This window comes from Pteropus vampyrus, unplaced genomic scaffold (assembly GCF_000151845.1).
Source record: "Pteropus vampyrus isolate Shadow unplaced genomic scaffold, Pvam_2.0 Scaffold572, whole genome shotgun sequence".
Classification (NCBI taxonomy): domain Eukaryota; kingdom Metazoa; phylum Chordata; class Mammalia; order Chiroptera; family Pteropodidae; genus Pteropus; species Pteropus vampyrus.
Genome location: NW_011889353.1, coordinates 630,127 through 654,539, shown reverse-complemented (window position 1 = coordinate 654,539; position 24,413 = coordinate 630,127). Strand labels below are relative to the sequence as shown.

The following is a 24,413-nucleotide window of genomic DNA, read 5'->3' as shown; positions in this document are numbered from 1 at the left end:
TGTGTGTGTATATGTTACTTGGCCATAAAACACATTGCAATCTTACCATTAGCAACAACATGGATGGACCTAAGTGAAATAAGTCAGACAGAGAAAGACAAATACCATATGATCTCACTTATATGTAGAATCTAAAAAAACAAAACAAACAAAACAGAAAGAGACTCATAAATACAGGGAACAAACTGATAGATTGGGGGGGCTGGGGAATAAATGAAAAAGGTAAATGGATTAAAAATACAAATTGGTAGTTACAAAATAGTCGTTGGTGTGTAAAGCATAGGGAATATAGTCAATAATATTTTAATAACTATGTATAGTACCAGGTGAGTACTAGACTAATTGGGGGGGAGCACTTTGTAAATCATATATAAATGTCTAACCACTATGCTGTATACCTGAAACTAATATAATATTAAATGTCAACTATAATTGAAAAATTAAAATTAAAAAAAAGAACTGAGGTTCTCGAAATAATACAAATTGTTAGCATTCTCTAGGTACCAGGCACTGTATTGAGTGCTTTACCTGTATTATTTCACCTTCATACTGTCTTGATGAAGTAGGTACTGTTATCATTGTCATTTAGTTCACAAATGAGGAAGCCAAGGGATAGGGATGTTAGGTAACCTGACCAAGGTCACACAACTAACTAGTGATGGAGCATAATTCAAATCTTTGTGCTCCCTTTCTCCTCTCCATCCACTTCCCACCCTTTACTCTGTATTGTGTCTAGGAGGCCTACCTTATAAACTTCATCATTGAGCACTCTGGTCCCTCTGGGTAATAGGTGAGTTCTGCCAGTGGTAGCACTGGCAGGAGATGTGAGGAAGAGCAGGAGGAGAGAGGTCTGGTATAGTTCCACACTGCCAGCAGCCTTGTCTATAGACACAGGCACAGGACTTGCTACTTCAGATAATGCTCCCTTCCCTCAACTCTTCACATCTTATGGTAGGAAGGGCCATTCATTGTGCTTCATACCTCTTGTTGGTTTCCCTTCATCTTGCCCACAACCCTCATGAATAATCCCTTCTTAAAACTTTGTTACTCCTTTTGAGGAGGGTCATCTATTTCCTTCTGGGGCCCTAAACACTATACTCAGGCAGTCTTACACCGTAGATCATGCTCAATGCCTGGTACCTGAGGCCAGGCATGTAACCTAATAATAATCAAAGTATAAATAAGTGCATGTTGATTAAAGCTGAAGCCAGTCCCAAAACATTTGTAAACAACAAGAATGGCAGAAGATTGGTAGTAGGGGCAGAGGGTGGTGTCCTAGGACCTGCACACTGGCTCCCTTCTCTGTACAAACCTCCTCTGGGCCATCAGGGGGCCTCCTGGTTAATAAGCTCTCCCTGATTTTATGTAAAACTATATTAGTTACAGCCTAGTCTAATTTTCTGTAGTGCACACTTTAATGTTTAATTCTATCAACACACATGCACACATATATATTTACATATAAATATATTTTATGTTCTGGCTCATATTTTTTATAGATGTATCTGTATACATAGACAATTTGTAATATGATTTCTACTTTAGGCTTTTACAGTCTTAAATTGCTTCATCTTCCCATGCATTTGAAAATGGGAGTTTTTTCTCCTCTGTAAACGCTATACTATTTTGTAACTTATCATATTCATCCTTCAAAACTCAGCTCAATGTCCTCTCTTCTAGAAAGCCCTACCTATTCTATCCCTATTCATTTCTTTCATGGGCAACCTGTACATGCATCTTGCATTTTGTTTACTCACATATCTACCTCCTCTATCATAAGTGCTCTCTGAGAACAGACATTGGATTTTACTCATAGGTGTATCAATACCTTGAATAGTGCCTCAAATACTGTAAACTCCCAATAACTGTTTGCTAAAAGAATGGAAGGCTGATGGTATGAGATTGTTAATTCATCATGGTTTATTATACTTATCACTTTTGTTGTACCTTTTTACCATAACACTAGACAAATGTTAGAATCTCAATATTAGTCAAATTACTAACTCTCGAAAATTCAGCACTGGGGGCCTATTAAATCCCAGTTCACTCCAGTATTTCAACATCTGTGTAAAGGAAAAGAATGTGAAGCACAGTGTGAAAATTATGCCCCTTTCTTCTCCATACCTATATAATTTGTGCCATACCTATATAATTTGTTCCTCCCAAGTGTTATACACTTACTGAACTGTTTGTCACGCACTTACTGAATTATTTGTTAATCTAAGATGCAGTTTTAGTTAACCTAGTTCTTAACCTAGGAGTGTGTGTCTCTTTAAAATAAGCCTGTTTCCAAATACATGTGTCTGTGCACATTTGTCTGAGAATGTGTGCATTTGTTTAAGAATGCATGGTTTTCATAAGATTTTCAAAGGATCTTTTGATACAACAAAAGTCAAGAATCACTTGCTTTGAAATTACATAATGAGTAGGGAAGAAAATCTCCTAATATTATCAAATGGCCAACTAGAAGATAATAGGAAAAGATAGAACTTCCCAAAGATGCATTTTTCTTCCATTTTCATGGAGTAGAATCCTTTGAGTCCAACGAGAATTGGAAAATACAATTTTCTTGTTCATGATCATGGTGACCATGACAACATGCCTTGCTGACCTCCAACAACAGAGGGACCTTAATTGATGATGACTCCACTGCTGCACTCTGAAATCCATCAACACATATGCACTGAGGCCTTGCTTTTCATGGCTGCTCCTAGCCAGTGACTGAGGAAGGCAGGCATGCAAAGGCAGTTTCATTCTTAAATATTATAGACTCTTTCTCTGTTTAATTTTGGAGTCTTTAATGACCTTGCCAACCTTTTTTTTTTTTTTGCTCAGTGGTCTATGATGCTCCCACCAGCCTTTTTTTCCTCTGTCTCCTTCACTCAGGGTCAGGCTTGTATTGTAGTCTGATGATTCTCCCAGTCTTCTCCGTATCTCTCCCATTTTTTTATCATAGACATTTCCCCTAATAAAAAAAATCCTTGTACTTTTAATCCCCTCTTAGCATCTGCTTCATGGAGGACTAGGACTAAAGCAATAATGTTGCCTAGTTGTAACTTGGACCAGCTGCCTTTGTGCTGCATGTATGTTTCACCTGAGAAGCAAGAACTCTTAAACAGCATCCTTCTGTAATATACCCAGGCATTACAGCAGCTTAACAAATCACAACTAAAATGAAAACAAGTATTTTCACTCTTGACAGCAAATATGATACCAACCTTTGTCAGACACCTCTACTGTTAAATGGTACTGAGGAATGTCTTGCTTCTTCAAGGATTGCATGGCTAACTGGAACACCCCTGTGTAGGCTTGGACCAGGAAGAGCCCTTCTGTGGGAGACTTGGGGGCTTGATCCACAATTCTGTATTCTAAAAAACTGTTGATAGTGTTTGCTTCATCTGTGTCATTGGCAATAAGAGTCCCAATTTTGCTCCCTATGAAAAAGAAAAGAAGGAAATCTATCCATTACAGTCTCCTTTTAATCTAATATAAAATGGTTTCACTGAATGAGCAGGTTCCTAGAAACCACTGTAAATTAAATAGCTGACTAAAGTTATTAGATTTACTTTGATTCTTCTAACCCTCTCCATAGTATAGTGTGTTGAGTAGTATATTAGTTTTATAGGGTCACCATAGGGTACTTTAGCAACAAAAATTTATTTTCTCACAGTTTCTGAAAGCTAGAGGTCTGAGATCATGGTGTCAGCAGGGGTGGTTTCTTCTGAGATCTCTCCCCTTGGCTTGGAGATAGCTGTCATCTCCATGTGTCTTCACATGGTTATTCCTCTGTACATGCCTGTGTCCAAATTTTCTCTTCTTAGAAGAACACTATATTGGTGATAGATTCAGAATGTTGGATTAAGATTGAGTTTCTTCTATATATGTAGGCTAACAAAAGCATAAAACAATGCTCCTTTCCTTTGCCTGAGGGTGGGGGTGGTCTTACTGTTTAGCTCAATGAAATACTAAATTACTCCTTAATATGTCTATATTCTCTTGTTTGGTATCTTCTATTAGCCAGAATCTTGTGTGACTCATGTCCCCAAGTCTTAGCAATACCACCATCAATTCATTCGGATTAAGACCCATACTAATGACATCATTTTACCTTTATTTCTTTAAAGACCCTATCTCTAAATAATAGTCACTCTTTGAGGTATTGGGGGTTAGGATTTCACCATACAAATTTAGAGAGAACATAATTCAGTCTATAACAAATAATGTCCCCCCAAAATTTAAGTTCACTCGAAAGCCCAAATATGATCTTATTTGGAAATAGGATCTTTGCAAATGTAATTAGTTAATGATCTTGAGATAAAATCATCCTAAATCTAGTGATTGGTATTCTTATAAAAAGAGAAGACACAGAGACACACACAGAGGATTAGGCCATGGGAATAATGGGGCGGAAACTAGAGTTATGCTGCCACAAGTAGCCAAGGAATGCCAAGAGGCACTGAAAGCCAGAAGAGGCAAGGAAGAATTCTCCTCTAGCTGGCACCTTGATTTCAGACTTCTAGCCTCCAAATCTGTGAGTATAAACTTCTGTTGTTTAAAGACACTAACTTTGTGGTAATTTGTTATTGTCACCCTCAGACACTAACATACAAGGCAAATGGTATAACTGAAGAAGAAGCCAACCATGGGTCACTTCTAAGCAACTTTATGGAACAATTGCAGAAACTGACTCTACCCTAAAGGTAACATAGGACAAAGAATAGGCATGCATCCTATCCTGTCTTCCTTACTGCACTTTATGGCCCTAAGTATTTTATTCCTGTGAGTGTTTCAGTCCAGGGAGTTTCAGAAGTCAGAGGCTATAAGTCAGTGCTTCACCCAGCTCTGGGTGAGGTCTGATCAGTACTATTGCTCTGTGAAGTGGGAATCGCGAGTTTCTCTTCATATACCAAGAATCCCACTGTGGGACTACAACTCGAATATATCTCATGTGTGGAGCTAGGTTTAACACCCTCTCTCCCATATCAATTGGCATCCACTGACTTATCTAGAAATCTGAAGGATTTTAACTGTGGGTGGTAGAAGGAAATACTTTTGTTATGTCTGTAATGGAACTGGACCCATGTAGACATGACTCATTATGCTGATGAAGAGAGGCATCATGAGCAATAGAGCAGATGAAAATATGTACTAGTATAGTAGCAGCTGCTATTTCTGAATCCACCACAACCAAGCCACCTTTGTGGTGTGTATATGCCCTTGTAAGAAAAGTATCTGTGTGCGGGATGAAAGTATTTTACTGAATTCTGTGATTCTTTGGTGTCAGCAGCCATACTTTGAAACTTTCCCCTCAACAAGTGAGTATAACCCAGAAGATACTGTTCTCTCACTCCACTGTCAGAGTCACCATGAAGCTGTTGACATAACTGACTATGGAAATTCCGCTGGGGGATGTTACTCACTGTGAGTATAGAACTTTGTGGATGAGCCAGAAGTGAAAGGAGTGCCAAAGGCCAGGAACAAGTGGCAGCTCAAAATGACTTGGAGGTGTCATAGCACCTCTTGGGGCACTCAGAAATACTTTATGAAAGACTAAATGTCCTGGATAAACACATAAAATTTGGTAGGAAATAGGATTCCAAAATTAATGTTAGCATTGCTAAGACTTGAAGAAATGAGTCTCATGAGATTTTGGCTAATAGAAGACACCAAACAGGAGAATATAGACATATTAAGGAATAATTTAGTATTTTATTGAGCTAAACAGTAAGCCCCCTAAAGGACAGGGACATTGTTTTGTATCTTTGTTAGCCTACATATATAGAATAGATTCAATTTGTGTTGATTTATAAGGATTCCTGGTCCACTAAGTCCATTCAAGACTTTGAAATATTGTTACAAAATAAATTCTCACTTTTAGAGAGGCAAATAGCATAAACAATTTATTTTACCAGAACAATTTATTCTACCAATAATGACTTTCTCACCAGTCTGAGAAAACTAATATGGCAGGCAGCCTCTAAAATGGCTCCCAACAACCCCTCGCCCTTATATTGATCCCTGATGTAATCTCCTCTTTTTGAGTGTGTGCTGGGTCTAGTGACTCACTTCTAATAAATAAAATATGAAAAATGTGATGGGATGTCACTTCTAAGATTAGGTAATAAAAAGACTGACTTCCATCCACTCGACATTTTCTTAGTGCACTCTCTCTCCTTCTCTCTCTGAACTCTTCCTCTGAATCAAAGGCACCCAGCTAGCTGCAACCAGGTTCCTGATTCACAGAAACTGTGAGATAATAAATATTTGTTATTTTAAACTGCTAAATTTGGGGGCAATTTGTTATGCAGCAATACACAACTAATACTAAATGTTAGGCTATATGCAAAGAGACTTGAGGTTTCATCTAGAAAGGTCTTCAGAGGTCTTTTGCCTTCATTCGTCATCTTAGACCATTCTAGATTTCCAAAAAAAGTCATGCTACAAGTATTTCTTGGCTATTGTCACACATTCCATTGTCGTTAGAAAATTCCTTCTTAAAATTAACTAAAATTCTTCAAGTTGCCATTTAACACTTTCTGTTGTAGCAAGAATTGGAATAAATGAAAATAAGAAGACCTAAGCAAAACACACTGACAACAGGTAGCCTACGTATGACTCCTGACAGCAAGAAGAAAGAAATAAGCACTGAGCAAGCAAGCCACACAGGCAATGCTTATCAAGCTTCCAAGACACTACCCACTGTGTTAAAAGTATGCAGCAAGAAGAATAGAGAGACCAAAAGAAAATAATGAGAAGATCCACAGGCATGTGAGGATCTTCCCAGAGGGCAGCAAAGCCCTGGGAATGGTAGTCATACAAGGCTGCTAACCTTGTAAAGCCTCTAAAACTCATATGAAACAACAAATAAAACATTTCAAGAAATGCCAACCTGCTCAGCCAATATGCTCAACACCAATAGGTAATAGATAAGAGTGTTCCCAAATCCAGGGAAGTCATAAAACTCCCAGAAATCATAATGTTCTCATGGTAAGAGTCCTTATATGAATATAAAGCTATCATGAGATATAGTAAAGGAAACATAGCAAGTTAAGAACAAAAGGACAAAAATAGATAGGACTATATCATCAGCTTCCTAGATAGAGAGCATCAAGGGTCAAAAGTCAATTTCCATTTGTCATGCTTACTTACTACAGGGTATCTGACATTGAGTATAAATGATGATTTAAATTATTTAGCAAATTTAATGAAATTTTATCTGTTACTGAGTTTGTTAGAGAGCAAATAAGAATCTATGGGAAAATTTTGCAAATGAGATAACCTTACATATGTATACAGGATACTAGTGTAAGTGGAAAGAGTGGTAGTAGTAGTAGTAACAGTAATAGTAGTGGCAGTAATAGTGGTAGTAGTGGTGATGGTAGTTATAAAAACCTCCAATTTAAGAACACTATCCAGATATTGACTGAGCCCAAATACTGTACCTAGGTGAGTCTCAAGATGCATTGAACCTCTATGCTGTGCTAGGCATGGGAAATTGATCTCCAGTCAGGCTTACCTGCTCACTTTTTACAAGACAGAAAAGAGAAAGGGATTACAGAGTTAGCATAGAAAGGACAGTTACACAGCTGGGAACAGTTCTCATTTCTTACCTATTTTTTCATTCTCCTGGACCTCAAATACAGTCACTGTAGATGGACACGTAGGTGGATTATCATTAATGTCTTTAACTTTCACATGAATTTTCAGTGGGAATGCAAGTGGTATTCCAAGATCATCCTTTGCAACCACATGAAAAACATACTACAACAGAAAGATCAGAATTAAGACATGACTCTTTCATCACTGTCTTGGAAAGGTAGAGAAGCAGCTATTTCAATTATATTTTATTTACTCCTTACTTTGACTTTACTTAGAACTAGAAATGGAGAAAAAAATAAAATGGGTCAGATTTGTGAGGATATTATCATATCTTTGAGAGCAATAATATACTGTGGTTCAGAACACAGTTTGGGTTTTTTGTTGTTTTTAGGTAAAATCTTTTCTGCTCTCAGCTACTTATGGGTACAGGACTAAGTTTTGTCTCCTGTGAAACTCTTCTCAGTTTTACTCACTGAATCTTTTTCTTCTCGGTCCAAGGGCTGAGTCACATAAATATCTCCTTTCTGGTCAATTGAAAATGGGAATCTTGGCAGCTTCTCCTTTTCAATTAAGAAATAATGTGCACCTGGCTCATTCCACCGCACCTACAGGGTCCAAAGTCAATTGTGAGGAAAGATACATCTGGACCGAGAAAACTGGAAAGGAAATAAACAATTTTCTGGTTCTTAGTTTCAAATTTCTGACAACCTTGTTTGTATGTCTGTGGTTTCTTATAACTACTAAATTATATTTTTTATTTTCAACCTAAAATAAGCCTTTTTTATTTCTTTTTGCCATTACGTTGCTCAAAAAAAGCAACATAAGGGTATTTTTCGTCTCTAAAGCAATTTTTTGTGAACTCACTAAAGAGTTTGTAGGTTATTCTTTTGAAAGTCTCACTATAAAGGCTGCATATATCATCGATCTAAAAAACAAAATGTACTTTGTAGCTGGCATTATCTGAGGAATAAGCCATGATATATGAAGAGCTTCATGATATATCAAGAGTAAAGAAGAAACTTTAAACTCTTCTCCATGCTGTTATTTAAGTAAGACAAATGATACATAAATAAACCACATTCCCCCCTAAATATTTAGTCTTAAACACTTTAGGGATAAAAATAATTGCCAACTCTTAGGATTGCTTTGTAAAAACTTGGCAAAATAAATAATGTCAATAGTAAAAACAATCTATTTTCTATAGACAGAGCTTGGCCTCTCTGATATTCTAATACTAATAATAACCCTTATTGAGGGTTTACCACATGCCAGACAAAATTCTAAACACTTTTATGTATTATCTCTTTAAATCCTCAAAAGTCCTATGAGGTTGAGGCTATTGTTATTCCTATAAACGAGGAAACTAGGACACAAAAAGATTAAGTGATTTGCCCAAGCTCTTATAGCTATTTGAAATTTTCATACTAAACTATTCTCTCAGACAAGCTTGGGAAGGGTATCAAGGGAGCATCATTGTGGCTTGCTAGTTATTCAAGCATCGCTCTCTGTCCAAGCCAAAGACCATATTCCTGGGTCTAAGTGAGTACCTCTTCTACCCTAAAAATTCAGTATGAGTTCTCCTCTATTGAAGTGTCCCCCTCCACATTTATTCCTGGATTTCAAGAACCCAAAACACTTTCCCTGGGCCTAGGTATTGGGTATGGCACCCCATAATTTCTTTTCTTTGACAGTCCTGAGAGCAAACAAGTGTATGTGTTCTTTTTAGCATTCATAAATCCTTATGGGGATAACCTCAATAATAAATGGAAAGACTTTAGTAAGGAACTCAAATCTGTAATTCTCATGGTAGTGAGTTCTGACACGCCTTCTTAGCTGGCAAAGCAGAATACCACTTGCTTTCTTTTTTTTTTTTCCTGACAGTGAAGTTCATTAATTCAACATTCAATAAATAAAACTCTTTTAAGTTGTACAATAGATATGATGAGACAGGCTATTCCAGGGCCCTTAAACAACAACAGTGTTACTTTAAGACAATCTTAGGGAAACCACAGATTGGACTCAGAAATATTAATACCTGTCATTACCTTTCATAGATACTACTTCTCAGTTAATCTCCACAACAACCCGGAGAGTTGTTATTATCCCCATTTACTGATGAGAAGTTGGGGCTTAGAGTAGTTAAATGACTTATTAATGATAAACTATTAAAGTAATGGAGCAAGGACATGGTTTTGGTCATCTGCTTCCAAATCCAGTGCTCTCTCACTAACCCACAGATTTCAAGGAACTGCCCGATCTTCCAGAAAAGATTAGATCTCGGCAGAGTCTACGGTGAATTTCCAGGAGCTAAGGTAGGAGGAGACTCAGGATGAGAGCACCAGCCATGGAGGTAGGAAGGGGGAGCATGTGAACGGAGAGGAGGGCACACAGAGGAGATGCAGTTGGGGGAGATTGGTCTCCAAGAGTAAAAGTTGCCTACTCAACTCTTACTTTTGGCCAGTCCTGTCTGTCCTTTATGCTATGATGGGATGAGTATACTGGATAGAGATTTTTTTCCACAGAATAAGAAGCAGCCTTTCGAACTTCAAATCATATACATGTACATGATGTGTACATCATATACAACCTATTCTAGTGCAGCCGTATCACAGACTACTGATAGGGAACAACAAATATTAGTGGTATCCACTTGGAAGGTGAAGGTGAATAAAATTCTCTTTTAAAGCTCAAATATATATATCAGAATCCAATTTGGTGAAGTCCAGAGTTTATCCATAATAGTAAACTCCAGACACCTGGGGCCAGAGACTTTGTTTATTTAGTTTGCTTTATAATTATTCTATATAAAAATATATCTAATAAATCTGTCATTGAAGAACATGAGAGTGGGCTTCTACAAAGTGAGATCATTTATCTAGTAGGCTCTAGGCATTCCTTGGGCACTACCTGAGTGATTTTGATGGGATGAGGATCAGTTGAGTTTTCTATAATCTCCACAGGTTCTGGCGCTTTCCAAATATTCTCCTTCACTGTAATATCCACAGATGTGCTGTCACTGAGGGAATTCTCATTCTGGCCTCCCATATCCTTCACTGAGACCACCAGATTATAGAAAGTATTCTTAATTGGATCCAATTCCTGAGATCCTATGGAAAGTAGGAGAAAATAGGAAAGGAAATGTCTCTGAAGGTGACAGATCTAAGTCCCTTTTTCTGACTCACTCAGTCCTGTGAGTGCATCACCTGACTTACCTTCTGGGGTAAGTGAAATTGCTCCTGTTTTGTTGTTGATCTGAAAGTACATGACATTGTTGATCTTAGGAAGCTGAATGATAATTTGATAAATAAGCTGGCCATTGGGAGTGGCTGGATCATCCAGGTCTGTAGCATTGACAAACATGAAGGGCTTTCCTATTTAACAAAATGTACCCAGAAAAAAAAGATATTAATTGAAACCTAAACCAAACATAGTTACTTTTTCCTTCAAAAGAAAGGGGGCGTTGATATGGTTTCAGATTCCACATTGTAAGAAACCACCACTTGTTGAGTTTTGGTATAGTATCAAAGAATATCCACAGTTATTTAAAAAAGCTATTACAATACTTCTTCCTTTTCCAAGTACATATCTGTGTGAGGCAAGTTTTTCTTGATATGCTTCAACCAAAACAGTATATGGCAACAGAATGAATGTAGAAACAGACATGAGAATCTAATTGTTTTCAAGTAATGCAAACATCAAAGAGACCTGCAAAGATTAAAAAATGCCATTCTTCTTAATAATTCTTTTTGTATTTGAAAATATAATTATTTTTCATTAAAATATGCATTTTTAAATAAATTAATAAATATCCTGAAGTTTCTCAGTTTTAATCTTTAATATGATAAATACTGGTAGATATAACCAGTGATGTACTGAAGCCAGCTCAGGAGGGCCATTGTTGAATTTCCAGTTTTGTGAGCTAATTAACACCATTGGCAACTCAAAATAGGCCATGGTGGAAGTATTTTTACCACAGAATTAGGTAAATGCTACCAGTAGGGTTTTTTCCCATAGAGAGATAGCTATTAAACGGTTACCAGCATCCCTCTGGACATACTCCACATGTAACAACATTAGATATGTAAAAAAGTTCTTTGGAATCCTTAATATTTTTTAAGAGCATACAGGAGCCCTGAGACAAAAAAGTTTGAGAACCACTAATCTAAAATATCCTATTGATGAAAAGAGAAAGGGGAAGACCTGGAAGATTTTTATTCAGCAGAGCTTGTTAATGAGTCTTTGGTATGCAATTTCAGGGGCAGAGACAGTGAAATTAATCCATTTAATAAGGTGAAAGGAATATTTTTCCTAATTTATTAGAAGTGAGCATTAAAGAATGAGAGATAGAAAAGATTAAATAGCATAGAGGAAAACTTGACTGTTAGTTGATGGAAATGGCCAAGATTGTTTCTGAGAATTCAGAAGTCTAATATCCGTGTTTATTTTGTGCACTGTTATGATATAATTCTCCTTCACCTACACAAATCTTTAATAAAGCCTGTGGCACACATCTATGCCTTGATGAGGAGCTTTTGTGGAAATGGAAGGTAGAAGCACAGTGAATGGATGAGTCACAGCTACGGTTGGAAGTAAGAAAAGAAAAAGAACTGGGAGCAAGGGTGATCATGAGAATGTAGATTCCTGGGAAGATGTGGGAGAGCGAGTTTGTTTTTCCAGAGTGTCTAAAGTGTTATAGAGCTCTAAAGTGTTCTAAAGCTCACCCTAGAATAGTGGTTCTCAACTGGGGGTGACTTTACCTCCCAGGGAACATTTGGCAATGTCCAAAGTTACAATTTTGGATGGTGAGGGATGGTGTTGCTACTGGCATCTGGTGAATAGATGTCAGGGATGCTGCTGAACGTCCTAGAATGCACAGAACAGCACCTGACAAAAGAAGAATTATCAGGCCCAAGACATCAATGGTGCAAAGTTGAGAAATCATGCCCTAGAGCAACAGGGATAATAAAACAACTCCTTGAGGATTGCTATGAAATTTTAATAAGATAGTGTTTAATGAGTGATAGCTGCAGTTGTTAGCCATGCAAATCTGCCCCTTCTGCCTGAAACTCTTCCATCTTTCCTTAAATATCTCCAGGCTCCTGCCTATTACCTGGGCGAGAATTTTGCCTTACTGAGCCTTCATACTTTGACTGGAGAAATGTGGGTCGATTGTCATTGATATCTTTCACTTCTATGGTGATGGGGACTGGGCCTTCCACTATAGTTCCATGAACATCCAGGGCTGAGACCTTGTGTTGAAATGAAAAGGAAAACACGTTGGTGAGTTTGGACTTCATATCACACAACAAAATTCACTTGAAGGAAATTAGAGTTCAAAGAACAAATAATCTGGTGACTACAAGAGAGTAAGAAACTTATAAAAACCTAAATTGGGAGCTGCTAAAATAGAGGCCCTATAAGTTAAACCTGGCTAATTATGACTGTATTTTTCTATCAGTGGGGTATGCTGAACACTGCATATGCTTCTTTTCAAAAGAGCTGGAGTCAGTGAAATAAGAGAGCTTTTACCCTTGAGGCTATGGAAGTGTCATGTCCTCTTACAGAGGCATTTTAGTGGTCAACATACAGATTCATTAGAAGTTACCAAACAGAAAGCTTTTTCCTTGCTCTTTTTCCTGCAATTAGCTCTCATCCATTATTGTATTCAGATACCAACAATTAAAACTAAGGGGAAAGAAGGGGGGAGAAGAGTCTCTCTAGTTAGCCTCTGACCATTGGTTGTATTTGCTTCTTGCAAGGTCTCCATCCCAGCACTGATGCTGCCTTCTTTGTGGGTCCAGAGCCCACACAACAGCCATAGACATATACCAGTGATATATCAGAGCATTGTTGGCTTGGTTTTGATCCAGTTGCCTGGACACAGCCATACTTGGACAAGTAATGCCATCTGAGGGCCTTAACAATGTAAATTGGGTTACTCTGGTCAAAAAGCTTAAGGAAGAAGGGATTTTTGCTATAAGCCTCTGTAGTTGGTAAAAAAAAAAAAGAAAAGAAAAGAAAAAAGAAAAAAAATAAAGAAAAGAAAAAGAAATAGACAAAAGAGGTTTTCAATGTATGCAATTAATGTCGGGAGAGCCCTAATGGATGCTCTGCAAGGGATGAAGAAACCAGTGACACTTCCAGCACAAAGGGGGCTCATCAAGGTTGTAGTTAGATTCCTTTTTCTGGTTTCAATTCACCTGGAGTTTGTGAACAGCTCTTGTTTCCCTGTCCAGAGATCTGTTATGATACAGAAGTCCATCTGGTTGTATCTGAAATATTCCGTCTGTTTCCCCAGTTAGTTTGAAAGTCACTGCAGGAGAACTGGCCTTAAACTGGGAAAAAGCAAAGTTAGATGAGGTTGTAAGAAAAAAACAGTGTTGTAGAATTTGTAGAAAGTCACCAATTTTAGGTAACATTTTCATCTGTACAATCACAAAACAAGTTCGGAGCTTTTAAAGTAATATATTCTAAAAGTTTGCTTGACTATTAACTATTTAACATTCAAAATACATTTCCTTCAAGAAACAATGGATGATATATTTTAATATATTGACAAAAGGTCAATTGATGCTTTAAATTGTAACAAGTTAGGTGAGATTTTGCTGGGAATATCTGAAAGCTATGACATTACTATCTTCTAAGAAAATTAAAAAGGGTAGCTTTATTGCTAGAATAAAAATTTATCATTTAGTACTACTAAAAATTGTGTCAAAGATTAAGAGATATTTTAATATTAAGGAAAACAATTTAAAAGTAACTTTCACTTGATAGGATTCTATATGAAATCTCTTAATACTTGTTCAGAAATGAAGAAAATATCAACTTAGACAAAGTATAACACTTTTTAAACCACAAGAATAGAAAATTTACATAAAATAAAGACATAAAAATTGTTCAACCTCATTAATAATTTTAGTGTATTTTATATATTTTTATTAACAAATTAAAAATCAATAATGGTCATGTTTCAGGATGTTGTAAAGGATGTAAAGAAACATATATTATTGATGCAAATGTAAATTAACACAATCCTTTTGGAATTAACTGAGGCATAAAATGTTTGTAGCTTTTGATAGAAAATGTTACTAAACAGAATTTATACTAAAGAAATATTTTTAAACAGTAAACTACACACTTGTAGTACAAGTAGCCTTATTTACAATACTGGTAAAGTTGAAAACATCTAAATAGTCAAAAAGAAAGATGATGAAATTAATATAGCATATAAACTTGATAGAATTTTAATTATTAAAATGCTCATTCTACATATTATAAAGCAACATAAGAAACAATGTAATGAAGTAAAATAATCAAAGGAGAATGTAAGAGCAAATCTAGACTATGATTGTAATAGTACCAAAAGTATTAAAATTGGTGGGTAAGAAATGGAATTTTATAAAGTAAGTTTGACATTTTAAGTGGGTAGGGCTGTAGATGAAGAGTTTTTATGATTGTTTGCTTATTGATATTATGTTGTTTATGTAATAAATTAAAGTGGTATTGTATGTTTTAAGTTAAAAGTCTTGTATATAAGTGGGAAAAGTAGAATAAGGATCTACAAAAAATATTTCCCTCCATAAAAGCAATGAGAAACTGGCAAAAATTGTAAATATCAACTTTTTCAGAATTAAATGTTTGTAAAATCCAAAGAGTATTTATTTAAGAACATGACTATTAGTAAGAACTAAGCATTGTGGTGATTTTGATTTGCTCTAATTCCATTGACCTTTCTCAAAATATGCAGTAGCCTTGAAAATCAATAGCCTCACAACCATAGCACTATGGAGACAAAGGGGTTTGGAGTTTCTGAAATGCCCCATCCCCAGAAAACTGTTATTATCTCATCTATTTCAAAGTTCCCTGGAAACACTAATTAACAGGGCTTGTCTTTTTGGACCTAAGTCAGAAGTCATTCACTGCAAATAATTTTTCTCCTGAAGAATTTGTTGTAAATCATCATCATCAATTGTTTAACATTGCAGCTCTCTAAGGCAGGGATAAAAGTTGGCGCAACAGAAGCTGACCAAAAAAAACATAAAATGTAAAGTTGGGGAATGAGATGTCCCTAGGGGGCATTGAAAATGTCCAATATATTCCTGGGAGTCTAGAAAGCCCTACTCATGAGTAGAGCTGCACATATGTCCAGAGAAGACTTGAGAAGACCTTAATCTCTCGCCTCTGGCTGGTCTTGAGGCTCTGTACAAGCAAGAAGCGAAGGCCAAGATAGAGTTTTAAATTGCTTGCCACATCCCTAAATGTGTGCCCAACATGCACACATAACCCCTTGGCAAAGGCTGGAAGACTTATTGGTTCAAGGCTTTCAAGAAAGTCTCAGTTCAATCATTAGCTGAACACTAAACTAATGGAGCAGAGACTTGATTGTCATGCATGAAAAAGAATAAAGACTTTACAGAATTAGTTCAAGAAAGTCATTAAACAAACAGCAACAACAACACACCCTTGGAAGAGGAGGGATTATGATTTCTAGAGCTGCTGCATCCTATTATTTAACCCATTCCCTGTTTGCCCTGAGAATACTCACTGGTGGCACTTGCAGCTGCTGTGTTTACCCTGAGATAACGCGCTTATTACAGTACTAATCTTACCCCCAAAGTTTGCCATGAAATATCTTGTTTTTATTATTATTTTCACATATCTCTAGCATATCTAATCTTTGGAAACAAATAACATTATTCTATTTATAGCATTCTGTTTTTAGTATTGGTATTTCCATTTACAAAATATAGTAATTCTCAATAGCTGAAAATGTCAAATCCTAGATGGTCCACTTTGTGTTGTCTCATGCTTTGAAAATTACCACACCAAAAAAAATGATTAAATACTGATCATAATATATATTATATCATATAATCCTAATACGTTACATTAGGATTAGAGACAAGTTCTATTTAGAAATAACTCCAAAAACAGTTTTTATATTTTATTTTCACATTGAAAACCAGTCAGATTTTTTTTTAGCCTCAAAGAGCATGTTCATGTAAAATTAAACTAATGCTGGCAATGAGCTGCACTTTTTTTCTAAACAGGAAATGAGATAAAATGTTCAATTTTCAACAAATGATTATGAGACATGCAAATAAAAATAAAGACCCATACACAAGAAAAAAAAAAAGCAGTCACTAGAAACTGCCCCTGAGGAAGCCTAGATGTTAGATTACTAGATAAAAACTTCAAATTATCTATTTTAAATAAGTTTGAAAACTAAAGGACACTACTTCTAAATAAATTTGAAAAGTAAAGTATGAGTACATTGTCTCACCAAATAGAGAATATCAATAAAGACATAGAAATGATTTTTAAAAAATAGAAATTCTGATGTTGACAAATATAATAACTAAAATTAAAAATATATATTAAAAAGGGCTCAATGATAGATCTGAACTAGCAGAAGAAAAAATTAATGAGCTTAAAAGAGATCAGTTGAGATTATCCACCCTGAAGAAAAAAGAAGAATGAAGAAATATTATTAATAGAGTTCTAGAGACAATGGAACATCATAAATCAAACATATGCATAATGGGAGTCATAGAAAGAAAGGAAAGAGTGAAAGGGGCAGAAAGATTATTTGAAGAAAGAATTACCAAAATTTTCCCAAATTTGAGAAAAACATTAATCTATATATCCAAGAAGTTTGATAAACTCCAACTACAGTAAACTCAAAGGGACCCAAACTAGACACATCATAATTAAACACTTGAAAGATAAAAAGAACCTTGAAAATGCAAAGATTCATCACATACAACAGATCTCAATAAAATAAATAGCTGACTTTCCATGGAAGCCAGAAGACAGCAGAATGGCATATTCAAAGTGCTAAAAGAAAATGACTGCTAAGTGTTTATATCTGACAAAATTATCCTTCAAAACGAGGGTGAAATTAATCTATTAGAAAAAAATAGACTTAAAAACAATATCATTTTAAAATGAAAATTCTTACTGGAGACTAAAAAGGACATTCAACAATGATACAAGGATCAATTCATCAAAAAACTATAACAATTATAAACATATATGTATCTACCAACACACCCCAAAATACATAAAGCAAAAAATGAGAATCAAAGGGAAAATATACAATTCAACTACAATAATTGGTGACTTCAAATCTTTACTCCCAAGATGGGGGAAGGGGTACAAGGCAGCTTTCAGCCTCCGTGTGTTTAGAACTGTCCAACAATGGAAGGCATCTACCTTAGAAGGTAGTTTAACAAACCGCTGTTTCTCTCCCAGTGTGTGGGGGAGTGGGGATCATAGGTACCCCAGAGGCTCATCAAAGCATCCTCAGCCACTCCAAGGCCAAGCAGGCTTCCCCAGGGGATTTCTGTAAATATAGTAGCATGTTTTTCTTCCTCTCCATTACATTTCCAGGATTATTTCAAATATTTTTATAGTTGAAGTCTCTCACTTCCACCTACAGATCACCACTCAATCTGATGCTTTTCTCAGTTACCTAACTGAAAGAAATGACTGCCTCCCAGTGTGCCCTGGCCAACCCACAGGCAAGGGTTAGGCTCAGAGGAGGTAGTGATGCAAAGTGGGCCTTTGGCCAAACAGTGAGGCCATTCCAGCATTAATCCAGAGAACCCACATCTTCAAACATTTCAAGCAGCAAACGCATCAAACCAACAGCCTGATGATCAGATGGCCATCCCTTGCTAGAAACAAGTTCCCTTCCTACCCTTGGGGAGAGGCAGAGCCTATAGGGACCAAGATCCCCACTCCCAGGATGGGAGAATTTGCCCCAGACACAGCTAAGGAAGTCCGAATATAGGATGTTAGGTTCAATGCCTTACAATACAGAGGCCACTCATCTCTCTGTTTAACTTAGCTTCTGAAATCATTCTTGATAATGAGATCTGGCATGCCTCTATTTTATTTCCTGCTACACAGTAGATAAGAGTAAAAGTTCACTGAGAGAGCATGAGAAATTAAGATGACAGTGAGAGTAGTCATTAAGAGTAGTCATTACCTGGAATATGATTTGACTTGCTTCTTGGCCTTCAAAAATAGAAAATGTCATGGGTTTCAGGGGTCCACTAAACCTCCCTTCTTGGCCATACCCAGTTGTCTGTTAAAAAAATAAAATGAAAATTAACATTACCATCTATTATGAATGTATATATGTCACTTGCTGATTTTATTGTGGCTTCCAAGACTGATATATAAAACATAAGATTTTAACCTGGCTCAAAGCAATATGAAATCTAGTCAAAACAGTCAGAAAGAACCCTGCTATCTCTTGAGGCTCTACTATGTCAGTGGTTTGCCATGAACCTTGCATTGCTTTTCTCATTTAACCATTCAAGCAATGGCCCTATAGGAGGAATATTAACTCTCATCTTACAAATGAGGCTCAGAAAAGTTAAGCTACTTGTTCAGAGTAAAATTTATAAGTGGTTGACACAGCACATACATGCGGATCTAACTGAACAAAAGCTCATGGTCTTCCCACAGTGCCACTCTGCCTTCTAAATTCTAGATGGTTTAACAACAGCTTCTTAAAACATCTCCCTTTACTTCTGTTAGTTCATAAGGAAATTCATGAAAGATTCCCTAAACTCTAGAGCTTATAGTCTCCCCAGAGACAATTGGGTTTGTAAGGGGAAGAAAATATATGCAGATATGTTTAGTACAATGCTTGCATGACACATAATTACATGGTAAATTCATTCAAATTTGATTTGAATTCGAACTGTAACTTTAAGAAAAGCTTACTGTTTAACATTTGTTTAACTATCTTTACTCATTTAGAAAAAAATTAAAGCACAGAATGTTTTCTTCAATCAGTAGCCCCACAGCAATTCGAATTTTCAAAGACCCTGAACTTAAAAGGCAAGGAACCCTCTGCAGATGCCCAAATCCAGGGACAATAAGAAGAGCTCACACTCACTAAGTTACTATGTGCTGAGCTCTGTCCTAAGCATAGTTAATCCTAACAACAACCATAAGGAGGTAAATTATTGTTAGCTCATTTTACAGGTGATGAGACTGAGACACAGAGAGGTTAAGTATTTTGCTCAGGTAGTGGCAGGAAGCAAGATTCAAACCTGAGACTCTAAAACTGGCCATCTCAGTCACTACCCACAAGAGGAAACAAAAGCAGCAGAGATGTGTGGGAAGGTATGACTCCTATCATTCCCAACCAGGTAAAATGGGGAGCATTCGGCAGCAGCCCCTGCCATCCCTTAGTTTCTAGGACAACTGCTCTCTGAAGGGAAACTCAAGGCAGAGTGGAGCCGGTGGCACACAGGAAAGGACAGCCAGCCAAAAACCCACCCATGGAGGGGTATGCTCTGGGAGGAGGGATTTAGCCCTCATACTTGATGCTGGTCTCCTCTCCTTCCTGAGTGGTTCTTCAGACTCCTACTTATAGTGAAAATTAGAGGTGGGATAGGTTAGAATCAAAAGCATGTGGCAAGTCAATAGCTTTTGAGCTAGACAGATAAAACTAAAAAAGTAAGAAGTGGAGAGGAGAGGGGTTTGTGCAGGGGAGAATTTGTTTTCTGTTTCTTTAGGGAGAGCAAGTATATCCTTGGCATGGAAATGCTGGCAATAACCCAGAAACAGTTAGTATGAGAGTGATGGGGGGAAATTATCTTACACTAGATCCTTGGGTTAATTGAATCTTAAGTTGATAATGGTTGTCTGGTAAAGGAACGATAACAAATGAGAATACAGAGGGATTTGGAATTTGGTCCCCTCTTCTTCAGATTTATGGCAGGCCCTTGGATTAGCTGCTCCCAGCCATTGTCAACTTCTCTCCCATGGGAAACCAAGTGGTCTCTTTCCTAGACTCCTTTGCAGCTAGGAGGACAGCCAAGTGAACCATTCTGGTTCATGGAAAAAAAAAAAAGAAAGTCTCCTGGGGAGTTCTGGTCAAGCTTTTGTTTTCCTGATGAAAAAAGACAGATGTGGCTGGCATTGCCCTTTATCTCCCCTGCTGTCACTCAGATAATGGACCTTGTGTCTTTAGCTATGGCAGCCATCATGAAACCATGAAGGGACAACCCAGCTCAGAAAATGATAAAGCAAAAAGAAAGAAGCCCAAGTCTCTGATAACATCACAGAGACTGAACCTGCCCTGGACTGCCCACTTCAGGCTCCTTGTTATCTGAGGAAAACAAACCCCTAGTGAAGATCTCTAAAGTTAAACGTCCTGTTACTTATAGCTAAAAGTACTCTATACTAAAACAATAATTCTATAGCCAATAATTCTATAGCCTCTAGCTCATCTCTTACTTTCTAAGTTAATCTTCCTCTGGGGGATCTTCCTTCCTTCCACTCCTTTACTACATCTTCTTCAGGTCCATTAGCTCCTCTGGAAGTTGGGGCACAAGAACTGGGTGAAGATGGCCAGGTGCTGCCATGTTTGGTCCCAGACAAGGGCAATGATTTCTGTGGAGCTACTGTTTGACAGAAAACTCCTTTCATCAACTTGCCACTTACATCAGCAAGTGGCCAGCCTTTCAGTTGATCATACCAGTGATGGCATCCAGAGGAAAACTGCATTAGTCAAGCAAACCTCACATAAATCCTGCATTCTTTCTACATGGACAAGCTGGCTTACCTATCAGGAAAGGAGGATACATCTCAGTTGCAGGGTTCAAAGTTGGGTTCCTATATTGAGGCAACAAATCTTTTTTCCTGCCCATTAACACAGCTATCTAGACTACAAAGACTTCAAAATCCATGCGCACACCATGAGTCATCAGATCATGCTGCCAGAATTGAGAAGGACAGGGTGGTAGAAACATATGAAAGGGCCAGAGGGTTTATGTAGGAGATGGAGGTAATAACATTCACCATCTTGTACGAAGAGGGGAAAGGAGGGATAGAAAATGGAACAGACAGTTCTGAGTGTTCTTCATGTGGCAGGTATGGAACTAGACCCTCCACACACATCATTTCTTCCGGTTTTCATCAAAATCAGGAAAATATCTCCAGAGAAGTCTCACAGCAGAAACACAGATACTTTGCTTTACAGTGGGATAGAGCCAGCTCTGTTGAACCAAGCCCCAACTCTGACCTATGTTGCTACACTGCCTTCCAGGCCATCAAAGGATGTGCAATTGCCAGATCTGCCTGCCTGGTAGCCACTCTCATTGCATTTTCCAGCAAGTGTTCTCTGAATTGATTACATAGTATTTATTCCAAGATATTCTTCCTTCTGGAAGAATCATAGTCCCAGGCAAAACTCTAAAATAGGTGATTTCTCCTTGATTTCCCTTCCTCCCTATTCATCACCTTTTCCCAAACCCTGGATTACTTACTTCCTCTCTCTTCAATACCTTTACAATATATTCATGCAGTGTTTCTAACCCCTTTATGAAAACCAGTTCTCAGAAAGTAACAGAAGAATCATTCACAGTATAGAATAAATGACTGGCGATCATTTTAAATTACTACCTCTGCTGAAGAAAGCAGTATGGTAAAGGCAAAAACTCCAACTAAACTTCCACTCTTCATAAGAGAGGGTTTGGGAGTAAAGATGGGTGGAGGCAGGAGAGAGAAGTGGCTCCATCTTAATGTCCCTGAAATCCCACCACAGAATTAGCAATTTCCCTCCTTCAACCAAAGGCAGCTGTGCTTTGTGACTATCTCCTGGGCAAAGGTCTTGCTATCAACAGTGTTTGGACAGTATTTCTCACTATCGGTAGAAATCTCACTGGGATGAGAGCAGAGAGAAGGAAAACTTATTTTCAACTTTTATCCAAAAAGAAGAATGCATGTACATTCTTAGACAAAAAGCAGATGAGCCCACTAATACCAAATTATTGATAGAATCTTCTCTTTCTCTCCCTTAGATCTCATTGTTGTTTCCTAATATAAGCCCATAATTATGAATTTAATTTCTACCTTGTTCCTGGCACTGTGCTATGTATTGAAGTTGCAAAGATGACTAAAATACAGTCCCTTCCACATGGAGGTCAGAGTCTATTTAAGTGTAGACACCGAATATTTAAAACCCTGTAGTAATGATAAGAGCTAATATTTAATGAGTGCTTAGACTATGCTAGTCACTAATCTGAGGGCTTTAAAAATGCGTTGTCTCATTTAATTGCCACAACGTTCTATAGGCAAGTAATCTTTCAGACCCATTTCACAGTGCAGAAAACTTAGGTTCGATGCTTAAGTAACTCACCCAAATTCCTATCACGGGTAAGTCACAGTGCCAAGTTTGAACCTAGATCTGACTTTACTATAACTGTATGATATATAGATAGCAAAGGTTGTTTCAGAGAGTAGGAAGAAGAGAGAAGTCAAGTGGGTATGTTTAATCCAGTTCTTAAGTAATCCTGTGACAAGCTTTGAGCCCTTGGTTTTTGAGGATATGCGTTGCTCATAAAATTTTAACTACAGGTTATCCACTCCTGGCCCTCCATCCCCAGGAGAAAAGCTGTGATATTTTCACAAGTTTCATTCTACTTCACTCTAAATATTTTGATCTGTGTGGGCTCTAGAAAGTTCTCTGAGACTTGAAATTTATATGTTACTTTATATGTTAAATTTATATGTTACAGAAGAAAGTAACCAAGATTTGAGGTGTGAGCATCTACAGATGTGAGCATCACCTTCGTTCTAAGGTAAAAGCAAATGCTTCTCCATAATCTTGCTTCATAATACAACAAATTGGCAAGTGAATGACATTTATGGAGCTCATGAGTAAAATCAGGATAGCATCTCATTATCTGAGGTCAAGGGTTGGATTTCTTCAAATTTCATCCATCTCCACTGTTTACAAGCCTGTCAGTCAATAGGCTTAGCTCAATAAATGGCTAAAGACAAATTTAACTAGGAAACTCCAAAACATTTATAGAAAGAAAAGTACAGAGTAGAGCAGGGTTGAAAATAGAGAAAATTATTTTCTTCGTGTTTCACTGGTAATTTTTCATGGTCAAAGTAAAAAAAAAAAAAATGGTCAAGATTAAGGGACTCAGACTAACACATGTGGCAATATGCTTTTATTTCCTGATTCCCTGACATGAAAATCTAAACTTGAGTAGATAGATTTTTTTTACACTTTGCCCATTAAGTGCTATTGGCTTTTAAGAACTAAGGAGAAAATACAGACATATGAGTTGTAGACATTCTATTAAAAATCTCACTTTGGGGCAAACATTGAATTCTGATAGACTCTTTTTTTAAGTGATAACCATTGCTTCTCTGGTTTCGGGTATAAGGATGGCGAAAAATATCTTAGTAAATAAATAAAGAACATCCTCTTCTCTTACCAAATAAAGTGTAAGGAAATATAAGCAGTGCAGTTGTGCTTGCACCATCATGGTTTTCTTTATTCAATCTCCTGTGAATAAACCAGAGATAAAAGCAATTAGTTACCAGTCTGTTGAAATTATGTCCTTCCAACCACAAAGGATCATTGGACAATATCCAGTCACAACATAGTAGAATGGGAACCCTAAAGGCCAGTATCTCCTCTGTTTGGAACAATCTAGTCTTCCAGAAGCTTCACAATACCTCACCTATAGCAATGTACGAGTCAACATACCAAATCAAGCTCATGCTTCTTCCATTTCTTTAATCACTCCACTTTATTATAATCTTCTTTTAAAGATCTTAAATAATAGATGATAAATATAATTTTCACTCTTGCTACATGGATGGGGAAGCTATGTTTTGGCAAATTCCAGGATAACTAGATACTAAAATTTTAGAGGTCCTGATTCAAAGTTCTTTCCTGAAGCAGAAAGAACCCAAAAATGTTAACAATCCTTCTTTCGAAAACCTCATCAGCTGCCTCTTTGGTCTTCTAAATGTTGTTAACTATGCAA

General features: G+C 37.0%; 1 protein-coding gene across 1 annotated transcript in view; it reads right to left on the bottom strand.

Annotated features, from left to right (window-relative positions):
- The window catches only part of CDH17 (cadherin 17), a 44,868-nt gene extending 20,962 nt beyond the window's left edge, over positions 1–23,906 (bottom strand). The window contains exons 1-9 of the mRNA XM_011384379.1: positions 23,856–23,906; positions 18,593–18,691; positions 13,800–13,934; positions 12,710–12,848; positions 10,812–10,970; positions 10,507–10,706; positions 8,073–8,204; positions 7,611–7,761; positions 3,219–3,434 (exon numbers count right to left, since the gene is read on the bottom strand). Of these exons, the coding sequence (XP_011382681.1) occupies positions 3,219–3,434; positions 7,611–7,761; positions 8,073–8,204; positions 10,507–10,706; positions 10,812–10,970; positions 12,710–12,848; positions 13,800–13,934; positions 18,593–18,691; positions 23,856–23,906 (1,282 nt within the window). The remainder of the gene's footprint in view (positions 1–3,218; positions 3,435–7,610; positions 7,762–8,072; positions 8,205–10,506; positions 10,707–10,811; positions 10,971–12,709; positions 12,849–13,799; positions 13,935–18,592; positions 18,692–23,855) is intronic.
- Between the last annotated feature and the right edge of the window lie 507 nt (positions 23,907–24,413).